Here is a 27,421-nt window from a genome sequence, read left to right as displayed (position 1 = left end):
GGATATGTCATATAAATGGAATCATGTATGTTGTCTTTGGCACATGGCTTCTTTCACTTAGAGTAATGTTTTCAAGGTCTAGCCACATTGTAGCTTGCCTTAGAACTTCATTCCTTTTTATGGCTGAGTAATATTCTCTTGTATGGCCGTTCCAAATCCATTCATCAGCTGGTGAACATTCAGGGTATCCAGTGCTGCTATGAATGTTCATGTGTAAGCCACTGTATTTTCTTTCTTTCTTTCTTTCTTTCTTTCTTTCTTTCTTTCTTTCTTTCTTTCTTTCTTTCTTTCTTTCTTTCTTTCTTAATACTTTTTTTCTTTTTAACAATACTTTCCTTTTTTTTTTAATTGAGAGAGACGTACAATATTACGTTTCAAGCGTAGAAGGTGATTTGAAATTTGTATATATTGCAACAAACACCTATTTTTTTGGGGGGGGTTACATATCTAGGAGCAGAATTGTTAGGTCATGTGGTGATTCAATATTTAGCTTATTGAGGAATCACCAAACTTTTCCATAGTGGCTTCTTGTTAAATTTTTTTTTTTTTTTTTTTAAGAGAGAACGGGAGAGGTGGAGAGGGAGAGAGAGAATATTAAGCAGACTCCATGGTCAGCGTGGAGTCCCACATGGGGCTCAATCTTAGACCCTGAGATAATGACCTGAGCTGACCTGCTTAACTGACTGAGCCACCCAGGTGCCCCTCCTTATTGATTTTTAAAAGAGGTAATATAGTTGTATGGTTCAAAAGCTATAATGTAAAAAGTTGTGGAGTGAAAAATCTCTCCCATCTATTCCACTCCCTACCTTCAGTGTGGGAAGCTGTCCCCAGCATCTCCTCAACTCAACCCACCCTGACTTTCCCTAGAAGATCTATTTGGATTTCTTTTATACCCTTGCAGGGTCTACCTATTCAAATATGTGTAAATGCGACATTTAATTATTTTTCTTTCTTGCACAAAAAGTAATATTCTAGCCACAGTATATTGCCACTTCCTTTTCTCTTTCTCTCTCTATTTTTTAAAGATTTTATTTATTTAGGGCAGCCCCGGTGGCGCAGCGGTTTGGCACCGCCTGCAGCCTGGGGTGTGATCCTGGGGACCTGGGATCGAGTCCCACATCGGGCTCCCTGCATGGAGCCTGCTTCTCCCTCTGTCTGTGTCTCTGCCTCTCTCTGTCTATGAATAAATAAATAAAACTTAAAAATAAATTAAAAATAAAATTTATAAAAAAAAAGATTTTATTTATTTATTTGCAAGATAGCATAAGTAGGGGGAGGGACAAGGAGAGGGAGATGGAGAAGCAGATTCTTTGCTGAGCAGGGAGCCTGATGTAGGGCTCTGTCCCAGGATCTTGGGATCATGACCCGAGCTGAAGGCAGACGCCCAACCAACTGAGACACCCAGGCACCGTTCCTTTCATTTCTTAATGTATCCTGGCAAGCAGGCAGCCCGGGTGACGCAGCGGTTTAGCCCCGCCTTCGGCCCAGGGCATGATCCTGGAGACCCAGGATCGAGTCCCATATCAGGCTCCCTGTGTGGAGCCCGCTTCTCCCTCTGCCTGTGTCTCTGCCTCTCTCTCAATCTCTTTGTCTTTGAATAAATAAATAAAATCTTTAAAAAAAAATGTATGCTAGCAAGCTTTTTAGAACTTAGGAAACACCCTCTTTTTTCTTTTCTTTTATAGCTTTGTAATATTTCATTTAGATTCTAGGCCTGAAGTGCTATACTTTAAATAAATAGTCTCCCATTGACAATTACTGGGGTTATTCCATTCTTTTGCAATTACAAAATGTGTGCTAATCATGTAGTGTATCTGTCATTTTGAATGTTGGATCTGGACTCCTTTTTTTTTTTTTTTTTTTAACTCATGTACTTGTTTATTATATAACAGAGAACATGTTAGTTATATAGGGTGAGGTCCAGAAGGGCCATGAGCAAAGGAGCTCTGTCCCCATAGAGCTGGGGTGTGACCATCTGCTGGCGCACAGATGTGTCCACTAACTTGGAAGTTCTCCAAACCCTGTAGTTAAGAGACTTTTTAAAAAGCATGGACTCTCAAGGGGTTTAGTGGAAAGGTGGAATGTCGGAGAAGAAGCTTGAGAGGTCTGGGGTCCCGGAGTTTCATGAGAGAGGTGATGAGTGGGGGTCAGGACCCTGCTGTCTATTGTCGAAGTTGGAGTCCTAACTCAGAGGGCCCCTGGCCTCTGTCTTTTGTTTGATGAAAGAGGGAAGGAGGTTGGGGTGCCTGATCTTTTCGGGCTTTGATGTTCACCTGAGGGGTGTGGACACCATGGGGCCATGCGGAGAGGCACTCATGCATCCCCTCCCTCCTGGTTGGTCCAGGTCCTGATTGTCCGCAGTACGACCATCACTCTGACGCCCAGCCCAGAGACCGACGTGTCCCTGGTCTACCGTGGCTTCATCCACCCACTGCTGCCGGGAGGGCCTGGGGGGCCGGGGGCTGAGGATGTAGCTGTGTGGGCCCGGGCCCAGCGTCTACATGTCCTGGCCCGGATGGCCCGGGGCCCTGATACGGAAAACATGGTGAGGGTGCCGGAACATTCAAGGGGCTGTTGGTTATAAATACAGGGACTTTGGTGTGTGGTGCAGGGGAGGACCTGGGAGAAATCAGAGACGTGGGATATATCCTCAGTGGAGGGAGGACCCTGGGGTTTTCAGTTATGAAAGGAATTGTGTGATGGGGAATTTTGAAGAAGATGGGGAATTTTGAAGAAGATGAAGAAAGCCTAAGTTACTGAGTCAGACTTCCCCCAAGGAGGAGGTGGGTGGAAGTGTTGGGGGGGTTGAGGGTTCTCGGAGGTTTTTGGGGTCCAAGGAACTCTGAGGCCCTCTTCCTCTTCCCAGGATGGAGGTGAGTGTTAGGTGGGGTTGAGGCTCTTCGGGGTTTCAGGGGTTGGGGCAGCCGGAACGTTCTGAGGCCTCTGTCTGTCCCTCACCCCTATGCAGGAGGAGGTGGGGCGCTGGGTGGCTCAGCAGGAGAAGGAGACGAGGCGGCTACAGCGCCCGGGGTCTGCTCGCCTCTTCCCTCTGCCTGGCCGGGGCCACAAGTACGCGGTGGAGATCCGGGGCCAGCTCAATGGCTCGGCAGGCCCTGGGCATAGCGAACTTACCCTGCTGTGGGACCGGACTGGCGTGCCAGGTGGCAGCGTGAGTACCCAGGCCCCAGCCTCAGATCCCCTGAACTACCTGAACCCCAGACCGCAAAGTCTGACTCTCTTGACCTGACCTCCCACTCTCTGACTTGAACTTTGAGTCTCCTTGAGCCCTCCAGACCCCAACCTCTGACCCCCAGACTCTGACCTGATCTCACTTCTGACCTCGACCCACATCTGACTCCTCCTGCCCTTACCCCACTGGCCCTGACTGCTGCCTCCATACTTGGATCTCTAATCTCTAGATTCTCTCAAACCCTGATCCCCCTTTGTCTGCTCATCCCAAATCCTGAATTTCTACATGATTGAGTTCTCAACTTTGTCTCCAAACACTTAAGTCTTTAGCTCTAAAGCCCAACCCCTACCCCTAACCTCAACTCCTGCCCTGGGACTGGGGAGTGTGGCCCCCAGCCCCTCATGTGAGCCCTTCCCCCAGGAGATCTCCTTCTTCTTCCTGGAGCCCTACCGCTCTTCAGCCTGTTCCTCCTACTCCTCCTGCCTGGGCTGCTTGGCGGACCAGGGCTGCGGCTGGTGCCTGACCAGCGCCACCTGCCACCTGCGCCAGAGCGGGGCCCACTGCGGGGATGACGGGGCCGGTGGGTCCCTGCTGGTGCTGGTGCCTGCCCTCTGCCCTCTCTGTGAGGAACATCGTGACTGTCACGCCTGCACTCAGGTGCCTGCCAAGCCACGGAGGGGAGGTCTCAAGATCAAGGCAGCTGAATCAGGCAACTGGGGAGGGGGAGGGCCCCCTGGAGTTGGCATGGGCATCTGAGACGGTCTCCTGGGTGCAGTGGGGAGAGAGAGATGGGGCCGTTGTCCTTGCTCTGGAGGTGAGAGAGGCTAGAGAGTAGGCTCCCGGCAGTCAAGACCGTCCCTGTTGTAAGGGCCAGAAAACGCAACTTAGCACCTCTTTACTGGAGGGACATTTATAGGCTGGGGCACCAGAGCCCAGGAGTAGGTCTTTAGGCCTTTGTTACATACCATGTAGTCAGACACCCACCTCTCCATTCCCTGGAGAATTATTCCTTGGGAGTGGCAAGGGAGCCACAAGGGCTCCAGATATTCACCCCCTTGCTCAGCCCCGAGTCCCAAGTGGAAGAGAGTACCTTTCTGTCCCCACCCCACTTTCACCCCCAGTTCAACTGAAGTCTTAGAAGCACATTTCATTGGCTCTGTTTGGGTCTTGTGCTGACTCTCAGACCCATCTGTGAGGCTAGAAGAGGAGGGAATGTGGTCCCTGGCCCACGTCTGGATCTTAAGGATGGATTGGCCCCAACTAGACCACACATACGTGTTCTTTTGCCCCCAAAGGGGTGTGGGTCCTAGGAAGGTGGGTCCTGTGAATGCCCTCCAGGAAGGGGAAAGCCTGGAGAGGCAGGCAGCTGGGGAGGGGAGGGGAGTTGGAGGGGGGGTTCTGTGGGTTTGAGCTGGTGATGGGACTGTTGCTGGGAGCCCAAGGTAAATGACTTAACTGGGCTTTTACATTTTTAATTCCCCAGGATCCCTTCTGCGAGTGGCATCAGAGCACCAACCGCAAAGGGGATGCTGCATGCAGCCGGCGAGGCCGGAGTCGGGGTGCCCTGAAGAGCCCCGAGGAATGTCCCCCGCTCTGTAGCCAGTGAGCCGCCTGGGCCCAGAGAGAGGGTAGGTAGGGGGTTTGTGGGGGCCGGTACACGGTTTGACCCTGCCCCTGCTCCCCGTCCCCAGGCGCCTGACCTGTGATGACTGCCTGGCCAACTCCAGCCAGTGTGCCTGGTGTCAGTCCACCCACACCTGCTTCCTGTTTGCCGCCTACCTGGCCCGGTACCCGCACGGGGGCTGCCGAGGCTGGGACGACAGGTGCAGTCTGGGCAGGGTGGCAGGGCTCACAGAGAAGAGGGGGGTGTGGGAGGGGGGAGAGGGCTTAGACACGCCTACCCACACCTGTTGCCCTACAGCGTGCACTCCGAACCTCGATGCCGGAGCTGTGACCGCTTCCTGACCTGCCACGAGTGTCTGCAGAGCCATGAGTGCGGCTGGTGTGGCAATGAGGACAACCCGACGCTGGGACGGTGAGGCTGGGTGGCTGGAGGGTGGAGGGTGGAGGGCGGGCAGGGTGTGCGGCTCTCCTCCTGCCCTGATTCTAATGACCATGGTCTCTTTGTTTCTCCTCCCCTTCTCCATCCCTACTCTTTCCCTGTCTCTGTGACTGGTTTCTTCTGGTCTTCCCATCTTGTCCTTCTGTTTCTGTCTTTCCTTCTCTCTTCCTTTCTTTGTTTTCCTGTCTCTTTCTCTTGTTTGCCTGTTAAAATCTTGCCTGACTTCTCTGGGCATCTGTCTCTTTCATTTCTCCTCGTGTCTTTCTCTCCATATTCATATTTCCATTTCTTTCCTTCCCATTGGCCCTTCTCTCCCTGGCTGTGTCTCTCGTTCCTTTATCATCTCTCCCTTCCAAACCTCCCATCTCCTGTGCCTCCCAGGTGCCTCCAGGGGGACTTCTCAGGGCCGCTGGGGGGAGGCAACTGCTCCCTATGGGTGGGAGAGGGCCTGGGGCTGTCGGTGGCCCTTCCTGCACGCTGGGCATACGCCCGCTGCCCGGATGTGGATGAGTGTCGCCTGGGTCTGGCACGGTGCCACCTGCGGGCCACCTGCCTGAACACACCCCTCAGCTATGAGTGTCACTGCCAGCGGGGCTACCAGGGCGATGGCATCACGTACTGCAACCGCACGTGAGTGGGTATGGGTTTCCATGGAGATGTCGCCCCAGAGCTGGGCCTATGGAGATGGAGGGAGGGGTGCCTCCCAGGGAACCAGCATCTCTGGTGAGCCTGGGGTTTTTACTTTGCAGGGTAGGTCCTCATAGAGTGACAGGGTCCCCCGGTGTAACACTAGTTACTGTGGGGACAGATCACCCACAGACTGCGGGCCATAGTCTTCAGCGTTGCCATGGAGATGGAGGAGGACCAAGTTGAAAGGGGTTTTCACAGAGCAGATCACCAGTGGTGATATGTGGTTACTATAGAGACAGGAGTTACCACGTGTGGTGGGGTTACCTTGGAGACAGGGCCGCCCACAGAGTCCTTGGGTGGGGCGGAGGAGCAGGCAATACCCAGTGATGGCGTTGCTGGGGAGAGGATGGGGTGGAAGGGGACAAGAGGGAGGTGTGCCTTGGGGGCTCCGGCCCGCCCAGCCCTTCCCCACCCCCGCCACACCCTCAGGTGCCTGGAAGACTGTGGCCATGGTGTGTGCAGCGGTCCCCCCGACTTCACTTGTGTGTGTGACCTGGGCTGGACGTCCGACCTGCCCCCACCCACACCCGCCCCGGGACCCCCTGCGCCCCGCTGCTCCCGGGATTGCGGCTGCAACTTCCACAGCCACTGTCGCAAGCGGGGACCTGGCTTCTGTGATGAGTGCCAGGGTGAGCGGCCTCATCCTCAACTCCTGGGGCTGGCCTCAGGGACCCTCCCCGGCCTCCGGTTTCCTTTCTCTGCCTGGGCTTCTGGGTCCCCTCACCCAGCTCTGGGTCCCCCTGCCCCATTGCCTGCTCCTGACCCCAAACGGTTTCAGTGCCAGCCATCTCTTTGGTGGGGCCTCAGGCTCCCCTCTTGGGGCTTGCAATTCCTCCCCAATCTGGCCCCAGTTATCTTCCTCTGGAGCAGCCATGGGGGGTCAGGGATCAGCTGAGTGTTCCGGGCTCCTGCCCTGCCCTGACTCTACGTCCTGCCTGTGGGGCCTCCACAGACTGGACGTGGGGGGAGCACTGCGAACGGTGCCGGCCTGGCAGCTTTGGCAACGCCACAGGTTCGGGTGGCTGCCGGCCCTGCCAGTGCAACGGGCACGGGGACCCGCGCCGTGGCCACTGTGACAACCTCAGCGGGCTCTGCTTCTGCCAGGACCATACTGAAGGTGCCCACTGCCAGTTCTGCTCCCCCGGCTACTATGGGGACCCCCGGTGAGCCAGGGGTCAGCCAGGTGGGCCTGGGTGGGGTTAGGGACATGATGGGATGGGGTGGGAATGGTCTGACGTTCTTGCTCTCTCTCCTCCATCTCCCCAGGGCTGGTGGCTCCTGTTTCCGGGAGTGTGGAGGTCGTGCCCTCCTCACCAACGTGTCCTCAGTGGCCCTGGGTTCACGCCGGGTTGGGGGGCTGCTGCCTCCAGGTGGCGGGGCAGCGAGAGCCGGGCCAGGCCTGTCCTATTGTGTGTGGGTTGTCTCGGCCACCGAGGTGCTACAGCCCTGTGCCCCTGGGACCCTCTGTCCCCCACTCACCCTCACCTTCTCCCCTGACAGCAGCACCCCCTGCACGGTGAGTCCCGAGGGCTCCAGAGTTCAGGCCCATGTCTCCCCCACCCAGTCTGAATCGGCAGGCAGATCCTAATCCCATATCCCTGTTTCTTTATTCTCTAAATCCAAAGCTCTCTTCCTCAGACCGCAGACCTCCGGTTCCCCAGACCACCTCCCATCTCCGGAGTCCCCACTCCCCAGTCTGGGCATGGTTAATATTTGTTCTTTGTGTGCCAGCTCCCACCAGTAGGTAGTGGCCACCAGGAGCTATGTATTGAGAAAGAGGCTCCATGTGAGAGTGCCTGATTGATTAACCATGTCTGCTGTGAACACAGGAGGGGGACGGTGGCCTCCACGCCACTGTTTGACAGTCTGCCCAGAAGTGTCAAGCGGCCTGCTTCCCGGTCTCAGATTGCCTCTCCTCTTGAGCTCCTCCTCCTCCCAGACCCCAGGTGTCCCTCTTTCTCACCCTTCCTGTCCCCTGATCCTTCACTCTGCATCCTCCACCTTTAGCTGAGCTACGTCCTGGCCTTTGATGGATTCCCGCGTTTCCTGGACACTGGTGTCGTCCAGTCAGACCGGAGCCTCATTGCTGCCTTCTGTGGCCAGCGGCGGGACAGGCCCCTCACAGTGCAGGCCCTGTCTGGTATGGGGACTGGGGAAAGTGGGAGCCTGTCCTAGGCTGTGTAATCCTTGCCCTCTTGTATGCTGTCCCCCGAGGTGGGCTTGAGACCCAGCCCGACTCTGCCCCTGACTTGCCACATCTAGGCCTCCATTTCTCTAGTAGAGAGGATTGCCCTGGCTGGGGACAAGTCTTTGGGGGACACAGAATGTGGCTGGTGTGAAGGCCCCTTGCCTATCTCCTCAGCCTGGTGGTTCTCAGCCAGGGGTGATTTTGCCCCTTGAGCCCTTTGGCTACATCTTAGAGACACTCTGATCATCATGAGTGGGGAGGCCAGGGATGCCACTCTACATTCCACAGCATACAGGACACCCCACAAACAAGAATCACCAGGCCCGTTACATCAGCAATGCTGGGAGTTTGGGAAACCAGCTCAGGCTGATGGAGTTGTGCTAAAAATAATTTGTTACCTGGGGCACTTTGGGCCCGAGCCTGGAAACACTTCTCTTCACATCATAGATCAGAGAGATCTCCGAGGCTGGGAGAGAGAGGGCGGAGTGCTCGTGGGCCTGCTGGGGATCGCTTGAAACCCCAAACCCCCTCTGCAAGGAGCAACTTGACCCGAGGGGCCGTCGATTTTATTTCATTCAGCAAATGTGTACCAAGCTGCACCTGCGCTGGATGCTGAGGATACAGGAATGAATGAGGGACACAGGCCTTCGTGGACTGACAGTGGGAGGGGCTGCAGGGGGTGACAAACAGCGCTTAACCAGTTAGAGTGAGGAGAGTGGCACCTTTGCTAAGGGAGGAGAGGATGTGGGAAGGAGCAGGCACCTGGCCTGTCTGGGGAGTTGGGGAGGGCTTCTTTGCGGAGGCGATATTTCACTTGAAGCACAGGAAGGGGCGAGGGAGGAGGGCGACCTCTCCAGGCCAGAGGAGCAGGTGCCCAGGCCCTAAGAGGCCAGAAGGGGGCCTGCGGTGCTGGAGTGCTTAGGTCTGGGGCACAGGGCGGCCTTAAGGTCAGAGAGCCTACAGCTGCCCACCTGCTTTGGACATAATTTTATTGAGGCACTATTTGCATAGCATATAACTAATTCCTGCTCCCTTCCCCCACCACTAATCTATTTTGTAAGGAGACTGGGTTTTATGTCAGAGCTGCAGGGAGCTGTGGAGGGTTTGGAGCTTGCCAGTGATGGGATTGGAATGGGAATTTGATGGGTTGGATGAGGGAGAGGGTGTGCAGGGTGCAGGATGACAGCTAAGTGTGGCAGTGATTATAAATGATGAGGAGGGCCTTGCTGTCCTGGCCAGTGACACTGAGAACCTGGGGTAGAGCAATGCCCTGGAACCTGGCCCTGCCACAAACCTTTGGCCTCTCCCCCAACAGGACTGCTCGTGCTCCACTGGGAGGCCAATGGCTCCTCATCGTGGGGGTTCAACGCTTCAGTGGGCTCCGCCCGCTGCGGGTCGGGGGGCCCCGGGAGCTGCCCTGTCCCCCAGGAGTGCATCCCCCAAGATGGAGCCACAGGTGCTGGACTCTGCCGATGTCCCCAGGGCTGGGCTGGCCCCCACTGCCGCATGGCTCTGTGTCCTGAGAACTGCAACGCCCACAGTGGGGCGGGGACTTGTAACCAGGTATGTGGAGGACAGGCAAGCCGAGTGGGACCCAGGTAGAGATCTGGGCTCCCTCTTGAGCCTCCTTCCACTGTTCCCCAGAGCCTAGGTGTGTGCATCTGTGCCGAGGGCTTCGGGGGCCCTGACTGTGCCACGAAGCTGGATGGCGGGCAGCTGGTCTGGGAGACCCTCATGGACAGCCGCCTCTCAGCTGTGAGTTGTGGATGCCACTCTCCAAGGAGGGGCCACACAGCCTGCCTCTGGATCATTCTCCCCGCACCATTTCTGGGACCACCCCTCCGACCCTACACCCAGCCTGACACTTTATAATGACTTTCACCTGACCCCTCACGTCCCCACCTCCACCCCCAGGACACTGCCAGCCGATTCCTACACCGCCTCGGGCACACCATGGTGGAGGGACCTGATGCCACCTTGTGGATGTTTGGGGGCCTAGGCCTCCCCCAGGGACTACTAGGAAACCTGTACAGGTGAGGACTGCCTCCAGGAGGTGGGATGCGTGAATGAGAGAAGGTCACCTCAGGACATGCTGAGATGTGTGTCATAAGAGTCCTTTAGGGGTGAAAACAAAACCAAACCTGATGTAAAAAAAGACCTCTGCAGGTGAAGGACACCCTAAAAGATGCTGGGACACTTGTCACAGGAGGCTCACCTCGGGGTCTGGGATACTTATTTGGGTGGTGCTACTTGGGGGAGGCGGGGATGGTAAGATGGTTGTCATAGGAGGGTCACCCTAGGGATTTTGGGATATCTGTGTGTGTGAGGGATCATCCCAGGTGATGCTAGGATACTTATTGCAGGGTCATCCCAGGTGATGCTGGGATAACTATAGCAAGACTTCTCTTTTGCTCCATGGTGCCAGGTATTCAGTGAGTGAGCGACGCTGGACACAGATGCTGGCGGGAGCTGAGGATGGGGGCCCGGGCCCCTCACCCCGCTCCTTCCACGCAGCTGCCTACGTGTCCTCTGGCCGTGGTGCCATGTACCTTCTGGGGGGACTCACAGCTGGGGGTGTTGCTCGCGACTTCTGGATCCTCAACCTCACCACCCTGCAGTGGCGGCAGGAGAAGGTGAGCCCCCTCTTCTCCCAGCCCCCATGATCCATCTCTAGCAGGGAGGGCCAGAGTGGCTCCTGCCCATCCTACCCCCGAGAGGATGCAGCTTCTCCCCAGGGCTCCAGCACGGGTCCGAGAGTTGAATCTCACTGGCCATCCTGTGTCACGTCATATTCCCAAGCCAGCCTGTGGCCAAGTGGGTGGGATACTCTTGTCCGCCGGGCCGGGCTGTGGCCCACTGTGGGGCGGGTACGATCAGCCCCATGCAGCCAGAGTGAGAAGAGGGCTTCCCAGAGGAACAGCAGGCTGCCCCGACCTGCATCAGTGACAGTGAGCGAGTGGAAATGGCAGGGGGCCCCACCGCACGCCTGCAGGGACCATGGCCGGTTGGAAGCTTAGGGTCTGGCCAGCTTTGGGGAGCTTACTACCTCCTTACAGGCTCGAGGGGAGTGTTGAGTTCTGAGGCTTGCTTCTGCCCATAAAATCACCCCTCACCAGCTCCCTGGTGACTTCTGCCCTCTGTCCCCCAGGTTCCTCAGACTGTGGAGCTTCCAGCGGTTGCTGGTCACACCCTTACATCCCGCCGAGGCCTGTCTCTGCTCCTGGTGGGCGGTTACTCCCCTGAAAGTGGCTTCAACCAGCAGCTCTTCGAGTACCAGCTGGTGACTGGCACCTGGGTGTCCGGAGCCCAGAGTGGGACACCTCCCACGGGTAGGGCTGGGCACAGGGCAGGCACCTGGCCAGCTGGGGCTCTGTGTAGGCTCTCTGTCCACTGCCATACCCTGTCGTCACTGTCCCTGAGGCCCCTGTCTTCCCCCCATGCCCACGCAGATCCTCAGAGCAGCTCTTGAAAAGGTCAGCCTTTCTCTCTCTAGCTGAGGATGGGGGCCCGGGCCCCTCACCCCGCTCCAGGATAGGCTGCCCATCTCCAGCCCAGTGTCAGGGGGTCACCGTGTTCCTCTCCCGGGTGGGTCCTAGATCCCTGTCCCTCAGGTATTTTCCTTCTCCATTCTTTGCTCATTGTCCCTCCCCCGACCCAGGACACTCAGGTCACCCTGTCTCCCTCTCTTCCCTTGCCCAGAGTCTCTGGTGGTTGTCCTTTCGAGCCGTAGCAGGAAGGAGGAGTTGAGGAGAGCTCCTAGGTAGTGTGGCCCCAGGAAGGGGAGACCAGGAAGGTGGGAGATCGTTCCTAATCAGCCCCCGTCTCTGCTCACTCCTTCCCCCCCCAGGTCTCTACGGTCATTCTGCAGTGTACCACGAGGCCACGGACTCCCTCTACGTGTTTGGGGGTTTCCGCTTCCATGTGGAGTTGGCAGCCCCGTCCCCTGAGCTCTACTCCTTGCACTGTCCTGACCGCACCTGGAGCCTGCTGGCCCCTTCCCAGGGGGCAAAGGTCAGGAAGAGAGGTGTACACAGACAGACACGGGGGGCAGGAAGGAGGGGGGCCCCCCTTTTCCCAGCACCCCAGGGACTAGCTCAACCCTGGATTCCTACTCCCCTTCTTCCCAGTCCCCTCGACTGAACTGTGGCACCCCTCACGTCTCCCCTTCTTGCACTACGCACTTGGAGGGAAGAATCCTAGAGCAGGAGGTCAGAGGCCTGGTTTGGTCCCAGCTCTGCCCCACTCTGGGGGTGGCCCTGACAGGTTCCTCCACTCCCCAGCCTCCCCTTCTGGGCTGGGACTGAGCCTCCTTGTGCCTCCTGCCTTCAAGGCCAAAGGAGGTAGATAGCGGGTGGGAGTCTGGACTCTGGACGTGCTGGGTAGAGACCATTGATTTTCCATCTGCAAACATCTTTCCAAGCCCTTTTGGGGACTGGACTATAAGGGAGGCCCGAGCTTCACCCCCAGGGTGCCCCCAGTCCAGCTGGCAAGGTCACACGAGAATTGCAGGATTCAGCGCAAGCAGCCTGGGCCAGCTTCCTGGGGAACAGCACAGGGCATGGGGGTTCTGGGAGTCCAGGGAAGGGAGATGGCCCTGGGGACTGCTCTGAAGAATGAAGGAGGTTTCCCGGAGGAAGGAGCTGAGATTTGAGGGAGGTTAGGGTTGGGTGGGCTGGTGGTGGCTGAGGTGTGGGAGGGGTCAGGGTGGCAGGTGGGCTGAGGGGTGAGCAGAGGAGTGTGGACTCTGACCGGCCATCCTGCGGTGTCTCCCCAACAGCCCCGGCCCCGGCTTTTCCACGCCTCAGCCCTGCTAGGGGACACCATGGTGGTCCTTGGGGGGCGCTCGGACCCTGATGAGTTCAGCAGCGATGTTCTACTCTACCAAGTCAACTGCAATGCCTGGCTCCTGCCCGACCTCACCCGTAAGTCCAGTGCTCCCCTTGGGAGCCCCTGTCCTGGGACACTCACTCATCACCCACGGCAAAGCTGCTTTCCCCTCTGTTACCTAAACACCTGCAGAGATGCCTGCCTTCTTTTTCTTTTCTTAGAAAGTGTATCTTTTGTTTTGATTATAAAAGTAATAATATTCATTGCATGTAATTGGTGAAATAAGAAAGAAAAATATCCCCCATGATCCCGCTCTCTAGAGACAGCACTGTTAACGTGGGGCTGTTTCTTTTCCAGTCTGCTGTTCAGAGGCTGGAAAGGGGCCTGTACAGTGTCTTTTCGCTTACTGGTGCAGGTGACTGCCTATGCTCTGGGCCTGCCTCCTTTTCTTTTTGCTTCTCTCTCTGACCCTCTGTCTCTAATTCCCTTTTGCCCAGAATCTATCTTGCTCACTACTCTGTGACTTTCTCTCTCTCCCCCTGCGCCCCGCCTTTTTTTCCTGGAGGATTTAAAAAACTAGGCGAAATTCACATTAGAAAATGAACCCTTAAAAAAAAATGAACCCTTGTGAAATGAACGATGCAGTGGCACCTCCTGCTTTCATGATGTTGTGCAGCAACCAACCTATGTCTTGTTCTAGAAGCTTGTGTCTCCATCCTTATCCCATTTTTTCTGCTTCCTTTTTCTGTTTGTGTCTCCCCTCTTTGGTCTTGCTTTCCATGTCCAATTTTCTTGCCCTTTCTGGCCTTCTGTCTCTGTTCTGTCTGTTCTGTGTCTACTGTCCTTAGCATGTCACTCCGCCTGACATCCCTCTCTGACTGGCATCTTTGTGGGGACGCTCTTCCCTGAGTCTCTGAATGCTCTGTCTTTCCCCAGGCCCAGCCTCTGTGGGGCCCCCGATGGAGGAGTCTGTGGCCCATGCAGTGGCAGCGGTAGGGGGCCGCCTGTACCTCTCAGGGGGCTTTGGGGGAGTGGCCCTGGGCCGCCTGCTGGCCCTGACCCTACCCCCTGACCCCTGCCGCCTGCTGCCCTCACCCGAAGCCTGTAACCAGTCTGGGGCCTGTACTTGGTGCCATGGGGCCTGCTTGTCCGGGGACCAGGCTCATAGGTAACCATCATGACTGATCAGCACATGGGTGGGCAGTCTGGTGCCCTCTGATGGGGGTTCTGTGCTAGGCCAGGCTTGCGAGGAGGCCTCAGGAGGGTACCATCAGGAGGATACCAGCTCCCATGGGAAAATGGTCAGCTGCCTCACAGGCAGGGTCAGGCTGGGGGACCCCTGAGTAGCCCTGCCTGTGGGCTGGGTTATCATCCAAGAATGTTTCCTGGAGGAGCTGGCTCTGAACAGACTCCTGAATGACCACAAGAGTTTAGACCAGCAAAGGTTCAGAAGTGGGGCTGTGCCTGGTGTATTTTAGAAGACCATCTGTACTAGGGGGAAATGAGACTAGAGTTGTGGGTGGGGATAGCTCAGAAAGGGCTTCCAGTGCCTGGCTGTGGCGCTGGGCTTCTGTTGTTTGGGAAGCCAGATATCTCAGGAAGATGAAAGGGCTGTCTTAGGTTCAGCACAAACTCTTTGGGCTACAGAATTATCCTGAACCAGTATGAGGCTACTAATGGGCTTGGCTAATCCCATTAAATGTGTCACTGTGTTTGCTCCTGAATTATTAAAGGGTTTGATTTATGGGGTTCTCCCCCGCACTTCACTAGGAGTGTTATGTAACTGTGTACACCCACTGCTTTTCTAAAATCTGGAAAGTTCTGAAACGTGTGCCTTCAAAGATTTTGGGTAAGGGATTATGAACCTCCAGTGTGGGTGATGGGGAGCCAAGGAAGATTTGAGCGGGGGCGATCAGGGCCAGGCCTGGGCAGAAAGCCCTGGGGCTGTTGGGAAGGAGCCAGTAGTGAGGGGAGACTGTGGGTAGAGACCTGGGAGGAGGCTGAGGAGGAGGAGGCTGCAGTAAGAGGAAGAGGCCTGAACTGGGCAAGAGGCTGCAGGGGTGGAGAGTGGGGGATAGTGCCCAGTGTCTTGTGGGAGTGGCAGGGGAGACATGAAATCATTGCTGAGTGGGGTGGGGGAGAAGCAGCCTCGGGAGGCCTGGGCTGAGACCAGCCTGGGATGCACATGGGGGCCCTGCAGGACGATGCCCAGGAGGCACCAGGAAGGGGCGAGGCCAGGTGGTGGTAGTATGGGGTCTGGCTGGGTGTGCTGACCCAGGCCTCTTGCCTTCTCAGGCTGGGCTGCGGGGGCCCCCCCTGCTCCCCAATGCCTCGATCCCCCGAGGAATGTCGACGTCTCCGGACCTGCAGTGAGTGCCTGGCCCGCCATCCCCGGACCCTGCAGCCTGGAGATGGAGAGGTGAATGGGGTGGGTGTCTCAGGCACTTCAGCTGGGATTGGGTGGGAAGAGCCGAGTCAGGAGGGGTTCCAGGGACTCCGAGGAGCCTGCTAAGCCCCTGTTCCCCCACCAGGCATCGGCCCCCCGCTGTAAATGGTGTACCAACTGCCCGGAGGGTGCCTGCATCGGGCGGAATGGGTCTTGCACCTCGGAGAACGACTGTCGGATCAACCAGCGAGAGGTCTTCTGGGCCGGGAACTGCTCGGAGGCTGTGTGCGGGGCTGCCGACTGTGAGCAGTGCACCAGAGAGGGCAAGTGCATGTGGACGAGGCAGTTCAAGAGAACAGGTAAGGCTGGCTCAGTCCACAGGCCCCCCTCCTGGGGAGGTGCAGGGGGCCTGGACTCCTGGGCCCAAGGGATGGAGGAGGAGGGGAGGGGCCGACGGCCTGGACCAGGCTCTGATTCCTGTGTCCTTGACTCCAGGGGAGACCCGCCGCATTCTCTCAGTGCAGCCCACTTACGACTGGACGTGCTTCAGCCACTCTCTGCTGAACGTGTCCCCGATGCCAGTGGAATCATCGCCCCCACTCCCTTGCCCCACTCCCTGTCACCTCCTGCCCAACTGTACTTCCTGCCTGGACTCCAAGGGTGCGGACGGGGGCTGGCAGCACTGTGTCTGGAGCAGCAGCCTCCAGCAGGTACCGCTCAGGCTGGATGTCCAGGGGGCCCTCCCTACCCTGACCCTGCTCACCTGTCCTGCCTCCTGCTCCATTTCCCTGGCTCTGGTCCCACCGTGGTGCTACCTCTGTCCTCCTGCTTCCTCTCCTCTCCCACTGGCACCTCTTTCCTGGCTTCGTGAGTCTCCCTGTCACGTCTGCTGTGGACTCCACAGCCGGGTTCACACTCCCCCAGTCCTTCCTGTGACTGCTAATGCCATCTTGGCTTTCTCTCCCAAACCTCTGCGCTTTCCTTCATCTCTTTCTCTGCTTTTGGAACTCCTGGTTGTAGGAAACAGAAACCTCCTCAAGCTGTTTTTATTGTAAGGAATCGGGGTAGGAAGTATTGCTGCTCCATCCTTCTCAGGCCTCGTGGTTTCTAATCTCAGCTGCTCTCTGCACAGCCCCATCTGTGCTGGGCTTGATCATCCGGGCACTGGGCTTCATACGGCAGCCCTTGGCCTTTGGTCTATGTGACTTTCTAATTCCAGAGAAGACAGTCATCTCTGTGTTCCTCGGTTAGCTCACGTTCTGTTTTGTTTTGTTTTGTTTTGTTTTGTTTTTTGTTAGCTCACGTTCTTAAGGGGAGACTTCAGCTCAGCTCACAAGTTAGATATCCAGCCTTGACCCAGTGAGATGTGGCCAGGGACGGGTAGGAGTACACGGTTCTAACACAGCGGTTCAGACCCACTCCTTATTTATGGCTGTGGGTTGGAGAGATGATTCCTTGTGGGCCTGTTCCGGGCAAGCCCTTTGAAGCTCAAGCTTCCTTACAGAATCCGTTCCAAAGATGCCTCTGCCTAGGATGATTTGGCCGTCCCAGTGGCAGACACAAGCCCTTGGACCCTCAACCCCACCCCAGGGGGAGACAAGAAAGATTCACCTCCTGCCATCACATCTAGAAGCAGTGTCGTTGGGCCAGAGGTCTGGATCTCTGATTCCCAGTGATGTCCACATCTCATTCATCTTTCTTGGGGAACACCCATTCCACATGTGGCCATTCACCATCTCACAACATGTGAGCCTACGTGAATCTTTGGTAAAATAGGACCAGTAACAAAAGACCCACTGGGGTGTCATCCAGCACCAACAACCTGTTCTCCAATTCTCTGGACACCAACTGGGTATCTAACAACTCAGTTTATTCCTGACACTGCCCACCAGAGTTTGAGCCAGATCCTGCAAGGTTAAAGCCCCATAAGCCTGCCCCCATTTCTGAGGCCAGTCATGACTGGAGACCACTTCTGACCAACCAGCTATAAACCAGGCGTCCTACCCCCTCCCCTGCGGTTTTGATAATTTGCTAGAATGGCTCACAGAACTCAGAGAAACAACTACTTATGAATACCAGTTTCCCATAAAGGCTGTAACTTAGGCAGAGCCAAGTGAAAGAGACGAATAGGACAAGGTACGGGGTGGATGCACAGAGCTTCCGCACCCCCTTGGGGCACACCATGCTTGTGGGGAGCTTTCTGAACCTCTATGTTCTTGAGTTTTTATGGACCCCAACTCCACCCCCATCCCAGTCAGGGTGACTCTAAGCGCCAACCCATTAACCCCTTGGTCTTTGTGGTCACACCCTCCCTAAATCACCTCTTTAACATAATCTCAGGTATGAAATCAGCTTCTTGTGAATAGCAGAAGAGATACCAGCACTCAGGAAAAAAACAGGACTCCTGTAGTCCCACCGACAGGTTGTATAAATTAAATGGGAGAGTGTATTTGGAGCCTGGGGCCCTGCTTGCGACTCAGTAAAAACCCAGTCGCACCCCAAGTTCTGCCCAGCGGGAGGATTCCCAACCTCCACTCTCTGTGACACACCCAGAGGGTCACCGCCGCAGGGTGGGCAGTGTTCCCAGTAAGGGTTCTCGGTGTGACCCTGCAGGGTGGGTCTCTAATGCACAGAGGCCTCATGGCCTTATGGTGATACGAGTTCTCCCCACATACTATTGAGATTCCCATCATCCGCGTCTGTGGGGACTCCAGGGACTGGGAGGCAACACCAGAGAGCCTGTCGGCAGGCACCCGCTTCTCCCCTAGCCCCTCCATGCTGCTCAGCGAGGCCAGAGGGAGCTGTGGAGCATGAGCCTCCAGCACAAAATCAGTGCCACATGCAGATGTGAGAGCACTTCTGCCAGAACGTCGGATTTCTGTGCAATCTCCTAGCTTTGAAGTGTTGGCTCAGGCTCTTAGCAGATGTGCAGACCAGACCTGTTATGATTTGGCTCAAGGGCAGCTGTTAACCACCAGGCATTGTTTGTTTGTTTGTTTGTTTTTATTTATTAGAGAGAGAGAGAGAGAGAGAGAGAGAGTGAGCACAGGCTTGGAGGAGAGGGAGAAGCAGACTCCCCCAAGTCCGGAGGCTTGATCTCAGGACTCCGGGATCATGACATGAGCTGAAGGCAGATGCTTAACCGACTGAGCCACCCAGGCGCACACACCACCACCTCCCCACGCCCCCCACCCCCCCAACCCCCCACCACCTGAGCATTGTTCTTTTGAATGACTTTGGCCTCAGAGCCTGGGATGGGGCGACAGTGCTCTCTTGCCTGGCTTCTCTTCACCAGGTTCTTTATTGAGCACCTTCCCTATGCCAGGCACTTTGTTAGGTTGTGGGCATCTGTCAGCACAAGCTAGAGTCCTGCATTCGGAACTTATATCCCTATGTCTCTTCAGTGAACACCAGAGATGCAGTTCATGGTGTTGGGCAGCATGGCGTATGGCCACTAGGGAGGTCACAGCAAAAGACGCTGTGCACACCGGGGACTTGGTTTCCCCCTCCCACCCTCCAGATTGCCCCACCATCTGCCAAGGGGTGCACTAAATTTAGATCTGGAACCTGGCTCCGGCAGTTCGGCAAGGCTCAGCTCACTGCTGGCCGGAACCGTCAGTGGGCTCAGAGCTCCGGCCACAGCGGTGAGGGTGTCTATTTCAGGATCGCGTGGTTGCTGAGTGCTGTCAGACAGCCCAGGCTAATCTCTGTCGTCTTTATACTTAAGGCCCAGACAGTGAATAAAATACTCTGACACCCTGAGGTAAGTTCCCAGGAGTCTGAGCCTCATTGCCCACCTTATCTGGGTCCCAGGACATGAGAAGTGATGGTGTGTGAGCTACTGGGCACCCCTGACCACAGATTCCACTTCCCAGCCTCTGTGGGAGGACCCTGTTGTCCCAGCAGCCAGCTCTACATTTTTCCTAAGTGATAGTGGCTTGCAGCCCCGCTCCTGTTCCCAGTTTCTATGTCCATCTGGAATTGTTGCCTTCCTTTGGTTGTGAGAAACAGCTGTGCACACTAAGTCGGTGGGGAAGGGGGAGACCTAATACCACCAGTCGCACTAATGCAGTGGTACCTCTTGCAGGCCAGGGTGGAAGGTGCAGCCAGGCCAGGCCTTTCCATGGGATTGGAGACAGAGCCTGGAAAGCTGCCCACCCCCTGCCCCCAGCTCCACCACCAGCAGTTTTGGGTGTGTGGTCCTCATCAATGCTTCCTCCTGCATCTACTCTTTTCCTGCGCCTCTCTTCTCTTCATTTGCTGTGATTTGCTCATGCAAATAGCCCCACCAGGCCTCATCTCCAGAATCTTCCAGTTTCAAGGATGCCCCAAGTCTGACTGCCATTGTGGACTATGTGGACTATGTCAAGTTACAAATACTTGACATGGAGAATGTGATGCGCCCATGCTGGTGTCCACTTTGGTCCAGCGGCTGTGGCCAGGGAGGGGCAAGAGCCCCGAGGAAGGGTGCAGTCTGGGAAGACAGGATATGTTTGATCCTCTGCCTCTTTCTTGCTGACCACCTCATTTCTCATTTCTCCTCCCCTGTACAGTGTCTGAGCCCCTCCTACCTGCCCCTGCGATGTATGGCTGGAGGCTGTGGACGCCTGCTCCGAGGACCTGAGAGCTGCTCCCTGGGCTGTGCTCAGGCAACCCAGTGTGCCCTGTGCCTGCGGCGTCCCCACTGTGGCTGGTGTGCCTGGGGAGGCCAGGATGGGGGTGGCCACTGCCTGGAGGGTGGACTCAGCGGTCCCCGTGATGGTGAGATGGGCTAGGGGTGAGGTGAGAGGGCCTGACCCTGGGCTGGGGTCTGGCACAGAAAACCTGCCAGGGGAAAGGCTCAGGGGGAGGTGGAGTGAGGGCCCGGGTGGCTGGGTGGGTGCTGCAGAGGCACCCAGGTGAAGCTCAGTGTCCCTGTGCCAGGGCTGACGTGTGGGCGCCCTGAGGCCTCCTGGGCCTTCCTGTCCTGCCCTCCTGAGGATGAGTGTGCAAACGGGCACCACGACTGCAACGAGACGCAGAACTGCCACGACCGGCCGCATGGTTACGAGTGCAGCTGCAAGGCGGGCTACACTATGGACAAGTGAGTGGGTGGGGGTGGTGGGCCCAGGCAAGTGAGGTGGGAGAGCCTATGGGAGTAGGAAAGGGTGAGGCCTGGACCAGTGTATGTATGAGACATGGGATTCATCCAGGAAGGGGTGAAGGTGGAGGGGCACGGTTGATGAGCTCATCAGGGCATGATGGAAAGAGGGAGGGTGGGAGGCTAACCCCTGAAGGAGGTGGAGGGTAGACCCTGGAAGGGGAGTGTGGAACCAAGGATGAGCCACCAGTTGTGGGCAGTATAGTGGGGGCGGTAGGCTGACTGGAGCCCTGAGGTCGCCTCCCCTGCCCTGACCCTCCACCCCTGCAGTGTGACCGGGCTGTGCCGCCCCGTGTGTGCCCAGGGCTGTGTGAATGGCTCATGTGTGGAGCCTGACCACTGCCGCTGCCACTTTGGCTTCGTTGGCCGCAACTGCTCCACAGAGTGTCGCTGCAACCGCCATAGCGAGTGCGCAGGTGTGGGGGCCCGTGACCACTGCCTCCTCTGCCGCAACCACACCAAGGTGGGCTACCTAAGGGCCCCAGACGCTCCTCTGGGACAGATCCTGCCTTGCCTTCAGCCCATGCTCAGGTGTCTTGAGACTCACTCCAAGTCCTGATAAGCCAGGTTCAGGGAGGAGGTGGCGTAGCCCTAACCCAGGGGGATGCAGGGAGATTTGGGGGCTGCTGTCTGCATTTGTGTCAGAGAGGGGCCACCCCGGAATAGTGGACAGAGGGAGTGCTTGCTAGCCTAGGGAGGCTGGTCCCAGGGAGGAGGACTTAGGATGGTGTAGGGACGGCCTTTCTGAGCTCACACTTTGGACTGGATGGGCATGAACACAACCCCCCCGCCCACCACCACACCCCGCCGGTCACTGGAGGTGTGCAAGCGAAGGCAGAAGGCTAAGTTGCACAAAGGCTGGGATGGCCCAAACCAGGTGCCCGAGCCCCTGCTGCCCTCCCGTGGTGCTCTCAGAGTGCTCCTTTCCCACTCCCAACTCGTACCCACCCCATGATTCTCCACCTTCTCTGAACACCCCATCCCTGGTTTCTAGGGCAGCCACTGTGAGCAGTGCCTCCCCTTGTTCGTGGGTTCGGCTGTGGGGGGCGGGACCTGCCGGCCCTGCCATGCCTTCTGTCGTGGCAACAGCCACGTCTGCGTCTCCAGGAAAGAGCTCGAAATGGCCAGGAAGGAGCCAGAGAAGTATCCGCTGGATCCAGAGGAGGTAAAAGGGCTGCAGTCCAGGACTCCTGGGTCTGAGGGGCTGTGACTCAGGGAGGAGGGGGGTGTCCACACCTTTTTGTGATCACCCCATCTTTCCTTGGCCAGATTGAAAACTGGGTGACAGAGGGGCCTAGTGAGGATGAGGCTGTGTGTGTGAACTGCCAGAACAACAGCTATGGGGACAAATGCGAGAGCTGCCTGCACGGCTACTTCCTCCTGGATGGGAAGTGCACCAAGTGAGAAGGGGGGCCTGGGACCCTTGCCCTGCCCACTCTCCCTACCCCCAACTCTCTGCCCTCAGTCGGGAGCCGACGACAACCCCAGGGAGGCCCCCAGCTCAGGCAAAGTTGGGGGCAATGAGCCAGGCTGCAGTGGGAGGCCCCCTGCCCCAGAGGCCGGCGCTGACAACAGGCTACAGAGCGTCCCCCATGGAGACTGGTGGGCAGAGAGATAGCTGCCGGGGGTCGAGGCCTTGGGACAGCCTCCCATCCCAGCCCTTCCTTCTGATCGGTCGCTAGACTCTGGAGTCATTCCAACCTGGCTTCAAATCCAGACCTTGCTACTTACTGGCTCCATGGCCTTGGGCAAATGGCTTGCCCCCGCTGTGAGCCTCAGTTTCCCCTTCTGGCCTATTGGTCAGATTGGAGCTCACATATGTAGCCTAGACCCCTAGGCTCCCCTAGGTCAGGGGAGCTCTGTGACCCCCGTCTTCTTCCCCTTCCTCAGATGCCAGTGTAATGGCCATGCAGACACATGTAACGAACAGGACGGGACGGGCTGCCCGTGTCAGAACAATACGGAGACGGGCACGTGCCAGGGCAGCTCCCCCAGCGACCGTCGAGATTGCTACAAGTACCAGGTACGGTGGAGAGGCGAGTTCCAGGCCAGGGGACCCACACCCTGAGAGGTCCACTCGTGCATTCAGCACTTGTTTACTGGGCACCTACTATGTGCCAGGTAACGTGAGAGTGTGGGAGTCACTGGGACGCAGGAGGGAACCGAATGGGCAAAGTGTTCTGCCCTCAGGAAACGTACATTCCTGTGGAGGAGTCAGCAACAAACAAATGAATAAGTTAGATGCACAGTATGCTGGTGATGAGCCGTTAGGAGAAAGGAAGGCCGGTGCTGCGGAGTGGGAATGGTAGGCATGATGACCAACGAGGCCTTAGTGAGAAGGTGACACTTGAGAAAAGACCTGATGTAGAGAGTGAGCCAGGCAGGAGGATCAGCCAGTGCAAAGGCCCTGAGGTGGGACATACTTTATGCAGTCTAGAAATGGCAAGGCTGGCAGGTGAGGTTGGCCCACCCTGTGCTGTGCCTGGGGCTTCGGCAGTCCCGTGAACGAGCCCTGTTTACTGTTTGGGTATAGAGGAAGATCTCCAGTTCAGTGAGGTTAAGTCCCTAGTCCGAGGCCACACAGGTAGCGGGGAGGTAGAGGCAGGCTCAACTGAGCTCTTTATCACTGTGCCTGAGTTCCAGAGGCCTCCGCATCAGGGTGCTGTGGCCACTGGGGATGACAGCGGGGATAGCAGTGCTGGAGTGTCGGGTCCTGATGGCTTCCACACGGTGTCAGGGAGGTCTGAGGGTTGGAGTGGGGGTGGTCACGGTCACAAGGAAGCTTCTAGGGATTCGGAGCCTGGGGCAGTAGCTACCCACTGATTGGTACAGAATGTCACTACTGCATGTGCTGGCCCCTGAGCTCGGCCCTGATCGCCACCCCTTTCCTGCAGTGCGCCAAGTGCCGGGAGTCGTTCCACGGGAGCCCGCTGGGTGGCCAGCAATGCTACCGTCTCATCTCTGTGGAGCAGGAGTGCTGTCTCGACCCCACGTCCCAGACCAACTGCTTCCATGAACCCAAGCGCCGAGCCCTGGGCCCTGGCCGCACCGTCCTCTTTGGCGTGCAGCCCAAGTTCACCAATGTGGACATCCGCCTGACGCTGGATGTGACCTTCGGTGCTGTGGACCTCTATGTCTCCACCTCCTACGACACCTTTGTGGTCCGTGTGGCCCCTGACACAGGCGTCCACACCGTGCATATCCAGCCACCTCCGCCCCCACCACCTCCCCCACCCCCTGCTGATGGCGGACCCCGGGTAGCCGGGGATCCAGGGGGACCCGGGGCCGGGAATGGGCCAGGCACCCCGGCCGAGCCACGGGTGCGGGAAGTGTGGCCACGGGGCCTGATCACCTACGTGACCGTGACTGAGCCGTCGGCGGTGCTTGTGGTCCGTGGTGTGCGGGACCGGCTGGTCATCACCTACCCGCATGAGCATCACGCTCTCAAGTCCAGCCGCTTTTACCTGCTCCTGCTGGGCGTGGGGGACCCAAGTGGGCCTGGCGCCAATGGCTCGGCTGACTCGCAGGGCCTGCTCTTCTTCCGGCAGGACCAGGCCCACATCGACCTGTTTGTCTTCTTCTCCGTCTTCTTCTCCTGCTTCTTTCTCTTCCTCTCGCTCTGTGTGCTCCTCTGGAAGGCCAAACAGGCCCTGGACCAGCGGCAGGAACAGCGCCGGCATCTGCAAGAGATGACCAAGATGGCCAGCCGCCCTTTTGCTAAGGTCACCGTCTGCTTCCCGCCCGACCCTGCTGCCCCAGCGCCTGCCTGGAAGCCGGCTGGGCTCCCACCGCCCACCTTCCGCCGTTCAGAACCCTTCTTGGCACCCCTACTGCTGACAGGGGCCGGTGGGCCCTGGGGACCCGTGGGAGGAGGCTGCTGCCCGCCAGCCATCCCTGCCACGACTGCCGGCCTGCGAGCCGGGCCTATCACCCTCGAGCCCACCGAAGATGGCATGGCTGGTGTGGCCACTCTGCTGCTCCAGCTGCCTGGAGGACCCCAAGCACCCAACGGTGCCTGCCTGGGCTCAGCCCTCGTCACACTGAGACACAGGCTGCATGAATACTGTGGGGGCGGCGGGGGTGCCGGGGGCAGTGGGCACGGGGCTGGCGCAGGCCGAAAGGGGCTGTTGAGCCAGGACAATCTCACCAGCATGTCCCTCTGACCCGCGGTGGGGTCCTCAGCCGCGGCAGCTGAGTGACTGGATGATGTCGCCCTGGACTTGGGGCTCCTCCTCCCGGGGAGCCCCGGGCCCCTGTGTCCTCTGAGACCTCTGGCTCCCTTTCCCTGGGGCTCCCCAGACAGGGCATTCAACGTTCTACATTCAACGATTATTTATTGACTACTTCCTATATGCCAGGCAGTGTTGAAGGCCCTGGGCCAAGCAGAAACTGAGACCAGTTCCCTGATCTTGTGGGACTTAGGGTCTAGTGGAGGGAGACGCTTGGTGCGTGCCAGCACTTGCACACATGCACACAGATGAGTAGGATCATGTCTGTGCAGAAGGGCCATGGGTGATCACAGGATGTGGTCGTGAGGGATGGCGGGGTAGAGTCAGCTGGGCACTTGGAGAAGCTAGGTCTGATGACGGAGAGAACTGGCCACGGGGAGAACTCTGGGGAGTGGGGCCTAGGCAGCAGGAGCTGCAAGGACAAAGCCCAGGGGTGGGAACCAGTGTGCTTTATTGGAGGGATCGTAGAGATGGTCGGTGTGACCTAGATGGAGTGTGGAAAGGAGGTGAGGTTGGGGACAGGCAGGGGTGGGCATTATCCAGGGCCCTGTGGGCCCCAGATGGGGTTTGGAACTTTATTCTCAGGGCAATGGGAAGCCGTGGGACAGGTTTAGGAGGGGGAGTGACAGGATCCGATGTATCTATTCAAGAGGCCACTCAGCTGTGGTGTGGAGAATGGGCCAGAGGTGACAAGAGATGACAATGGGCTGGACTAGGTTGGTGGCGGGGAGGGGGGTGGGTCAGGGACAGGTGCAGGATGTGTGTAGGAGGAGTAAAGGATGATGTGGATGTTGGGGTGAGGGAGGGGGGAATCCAGGACCATCTCAAGTCTGTGGCCCGAGCTAGGGGCAGACTAGAGCGTGTGGGGAGGATCAGAGGTCCGGTCTTAGACTCTAGGATGCTCGTTAGGCATCACTTCTATCGGGTCCAGCCAGGAAGACAGACTGAGTGCAGGGGATTGGCTGGACTGGTGAGGGCTCAGCTGTCAGAGGTGGGATGGTGAGGCAGCCCAGGGACCAGCTGTCACCTCTAGGCTGGAGGGACAAAGCTCAGATGATGTTGTTGACCCTAGCACCAGGGTCACCTGGCTCAGCAGGAGTCCCAGGAGACAAAGCTTGAGATGCTGCCCCAGGGAGTAGGGGGTTGTGTGTGTGGTGGGCGAGGTACCAAGGCAGGAGATGGAGACGGTGGGATCTTCAGTGCGCAGCTCTCTCCCCAGATCGTGCTGCTTTGAAGACTTGTGGGCTCTCTTGGCGCTGCTCCCGCCCACCTGGCCACCACCTTGGACTTCCGAGCTCATGTCTGCTTGAGGACCACCCCCCTCCTACCCATCTTGAACTTGGAACTTCTTTTGCAAGACTCCATCCCTGAGCTGTGTTTTTGGACCTTGAGGAGCTGGGCACTGCCTCTTCTCTGCTGGGGGCTTCTGTCCAAGAGACCTGTCCATGTGTGTATGTGCCCAAGGTCAGAGGCTGAAAGGGGGGAGCAGGTGAAGCAGCAAATAAAGAGTGTGGGGAAGGCCGGTGTCTGAGCGCCGTCTGCATGCAGGAGATGGGGTGTCTTGTTTCTCTGAACAGCACCGAATGTGGAGAAGTCCAGTCAGGGTGCTTACCTTGGTGACCCTTCTGAGCCACATGGCTGGGCCTGGCTCCACCCTGCCTCCCCAAGGCAGGGGTGTTGGGGTGGGGCCACTACGGAAGCTCTCGATCATTATTGGAAAGGACGGACCTGGGGGACAGGAGGGTGTCGATCCCTATCGCAGGGAGACCCGTTTGTTTCAGGAGACCGGCTGCCTTGGTCTCAGGCTTGGTTTTGTTCTGGCCTCTGACAGAAGCGTTGAGGCAGTGGAGAGACCAAGCCACCCCAACGTGATGAGTTTTCTCAAATCCGAAAAGGCTCTCATGGCCCAAACGGGGAGCATCACGGGAGCCTTCATCTGCCAGGCCCCCAGGGCAAGCAGGCGGTGGCAGTGTGCCCTCAGTGGGAGTCTGGCTGAGAGTTCACGACACATGTTCCCTTTGGGCCAGCCTGTGGCACACACTGGCGGCTTCATCTGATGTTTAGCCCAAGACCTGGCAGTGAGGTGCGCCTAGGGGGTGTTTGGGTCTCCAGTATGGCCCCTGAAAATCATAGTGGTTTCAGATATATGGGCAACTTTTTTTTTTTCTCTTAAAGTTTTTATTTATTCATCAGAGACACAGAGAGAGACAGAGACACAGGCAGAGGGAATAGCAGGCGCCCTGTAGGGAGCCCGATGTGGGACTCAATCCCAGGACTCCGGGATCATGACCTCAGCCGAAGGCAGATACTCAACCACTGAGTCCCCAGGTGCCCTGCAGGTTCCTACTTAGCCTACCTAGCTGAGTGCTGACCCAGCACAGAGCGGGCGGTAGGGGCAGGTGTTCAAAAAGGCCAATTTCTAAAAAAACAAACAAACAAAAAAAACAATTTCTGCTGGGGATAAGGCACAATTTCCCAACCAGGAAGCTCACCAGAAGTGAGCCATACTGCCGCAGGGAGTCCACAGCCAGTGGAGAGCTCATCTGTGACCAGGAAGGAGCTAAGGTGGCTCTCCAAGACTCGTCTGTGTTATGATCAGACCTTTGGGAAGGCCTCTCCCTGGCCACCACCCCATGACTCTGCCCTCCCGAGCAGGGTGTTTGCTCTGTGGCTGCACCCTTTGTCTGGGATGCAGAGCCACCTTCCCAG

General features: G+C 57.3%; 1 protein-coding gene across 3 annotated transcripts in view; it reads left to right on the top strand.

The window, feature by feature from the left end:
* Positions 1-26,230, top strand: part of MEGF8 (multiple EGF like domains 8) — a 42,550-nt gene extending 16,320 nt beyond the window's left edge. The window contains exons 13-42 of one of the 3 annotated variants that reach the window (XM_025424792.3): positions 2,345-2,545; positions 2,969-3,169; positions 3,611-3,847; positions 4,674-4,792; positions 4,882-5,013; positions 5,112-5,225; positions 5,634-5,882; positions 6,372-6,571; positions 6,895-7,105; positions 7,209-7,458; positions 7,950-8,082; positions 9,446-9,693; positions 9,775-9,885; positions 10,045-10,163; positions 10,556-10,763; positions 11,279-11,459; positions 11,978-12,141; positions 12,908-13,052; positions 13,894-14,125; positions 15,253-15,385; positions 15,489-15,702; positions 15,839-16,053; positions 19,897-20,104; positions 20,267-20,426; positions 20,754-20,946; positions 21,478-21,648; positions 21,753-21,883; positions 22,374-22,506; positions 23,378-23,644; positions 24,032-26,230. In XM_025424792.3, the coding sequence (XP_025280577.1) occupies positions 2,345-2,545; positions 2,969-3,169; positions 3,611-3,847; positions 4,674-4,792; positions 4,882-5,013; positions 5,112-5,225; positions 5,634-5,882; positions 6,372-6,571; positions 6,895-7,105; positions 7,209-7,458; positions 7,950-8,082; positions 9,446-9,693; positions 9,775-9,885; positions 10,045-10,163; positions 10,556-10,763; positions 11,279-11,459; positions 11,978-12,141; positions 12,908-13,052; positions 13,894-14,125; positions 15,253-15,385; positions 15,489-15,702; positions 15,839-16,053; positions 19,897-20,104; positions 20,267-20,426; positions 20,754-20,946; positions 21,478-21,648; positions 21,753-21,883; positions 22,374-22,506; positions 23,378-23,644; positions 24,032-24,646 (5,895 nt within the window). In that variant the 3' untranslated portion in view covers positions 24,647-26,230. Of the gene's footprint in view, positions 1-2,344; positions 2,546-2,968; positions 3,170-3,610; positions 3,848-4,673; positions 4,793-4,881; positions 5,014-5,111; positions 5,226-5,633; positions 5,883-6,371; positions 6,572-6,894; positions 7,106-7,208; positions 7,459-7,949; positions 8,083-9,445; positions 9,694-9,774; positions 9,886-10,044; positions 10,164-10,555; positions 10,764-11,278; positions 11,460-11,977; positions 12,142-12,907; positions 13,053-13,893; positions 14,126-15,252; positions 15,386-15,488; positions 15,703-15,838; positions 16,054-19,896; positions 20,105-20,266; positions 20,427-20,753; positions 20,947-21,477; positions 21,649-21,752; positions 21,884-22,373; positions 22,507-23,377 lie in introns of all 3 variants that reach the window. The other 2 variants (XM_025424790.3, XM_025424789.3) reach the window with 2 other exon arrangements.
* The last annotated feature ends 1,191 nt before the right edge of the window (positions 26,231-27,421 follow it).

Source organism: Canis lupus, chromosome 1 (assembly GCF_003254725.2).
Source record: "Canis lupus dingo isolate Sandy chromosome 1, ASM325472v2, whole genome shotgun sequence".
Taxonomy (NCBI): domain Eukaryota; kingdom Metazoa; phylum Chordata; class Mammalia; order Carnivora; family Canidae; genus Canis; species Canis lupus.
The sequence above is the reverse complement of the archived record's forward strand: the minus strand, read 5'-3'. Positions and strand labels throughout refer to the sequence as shown.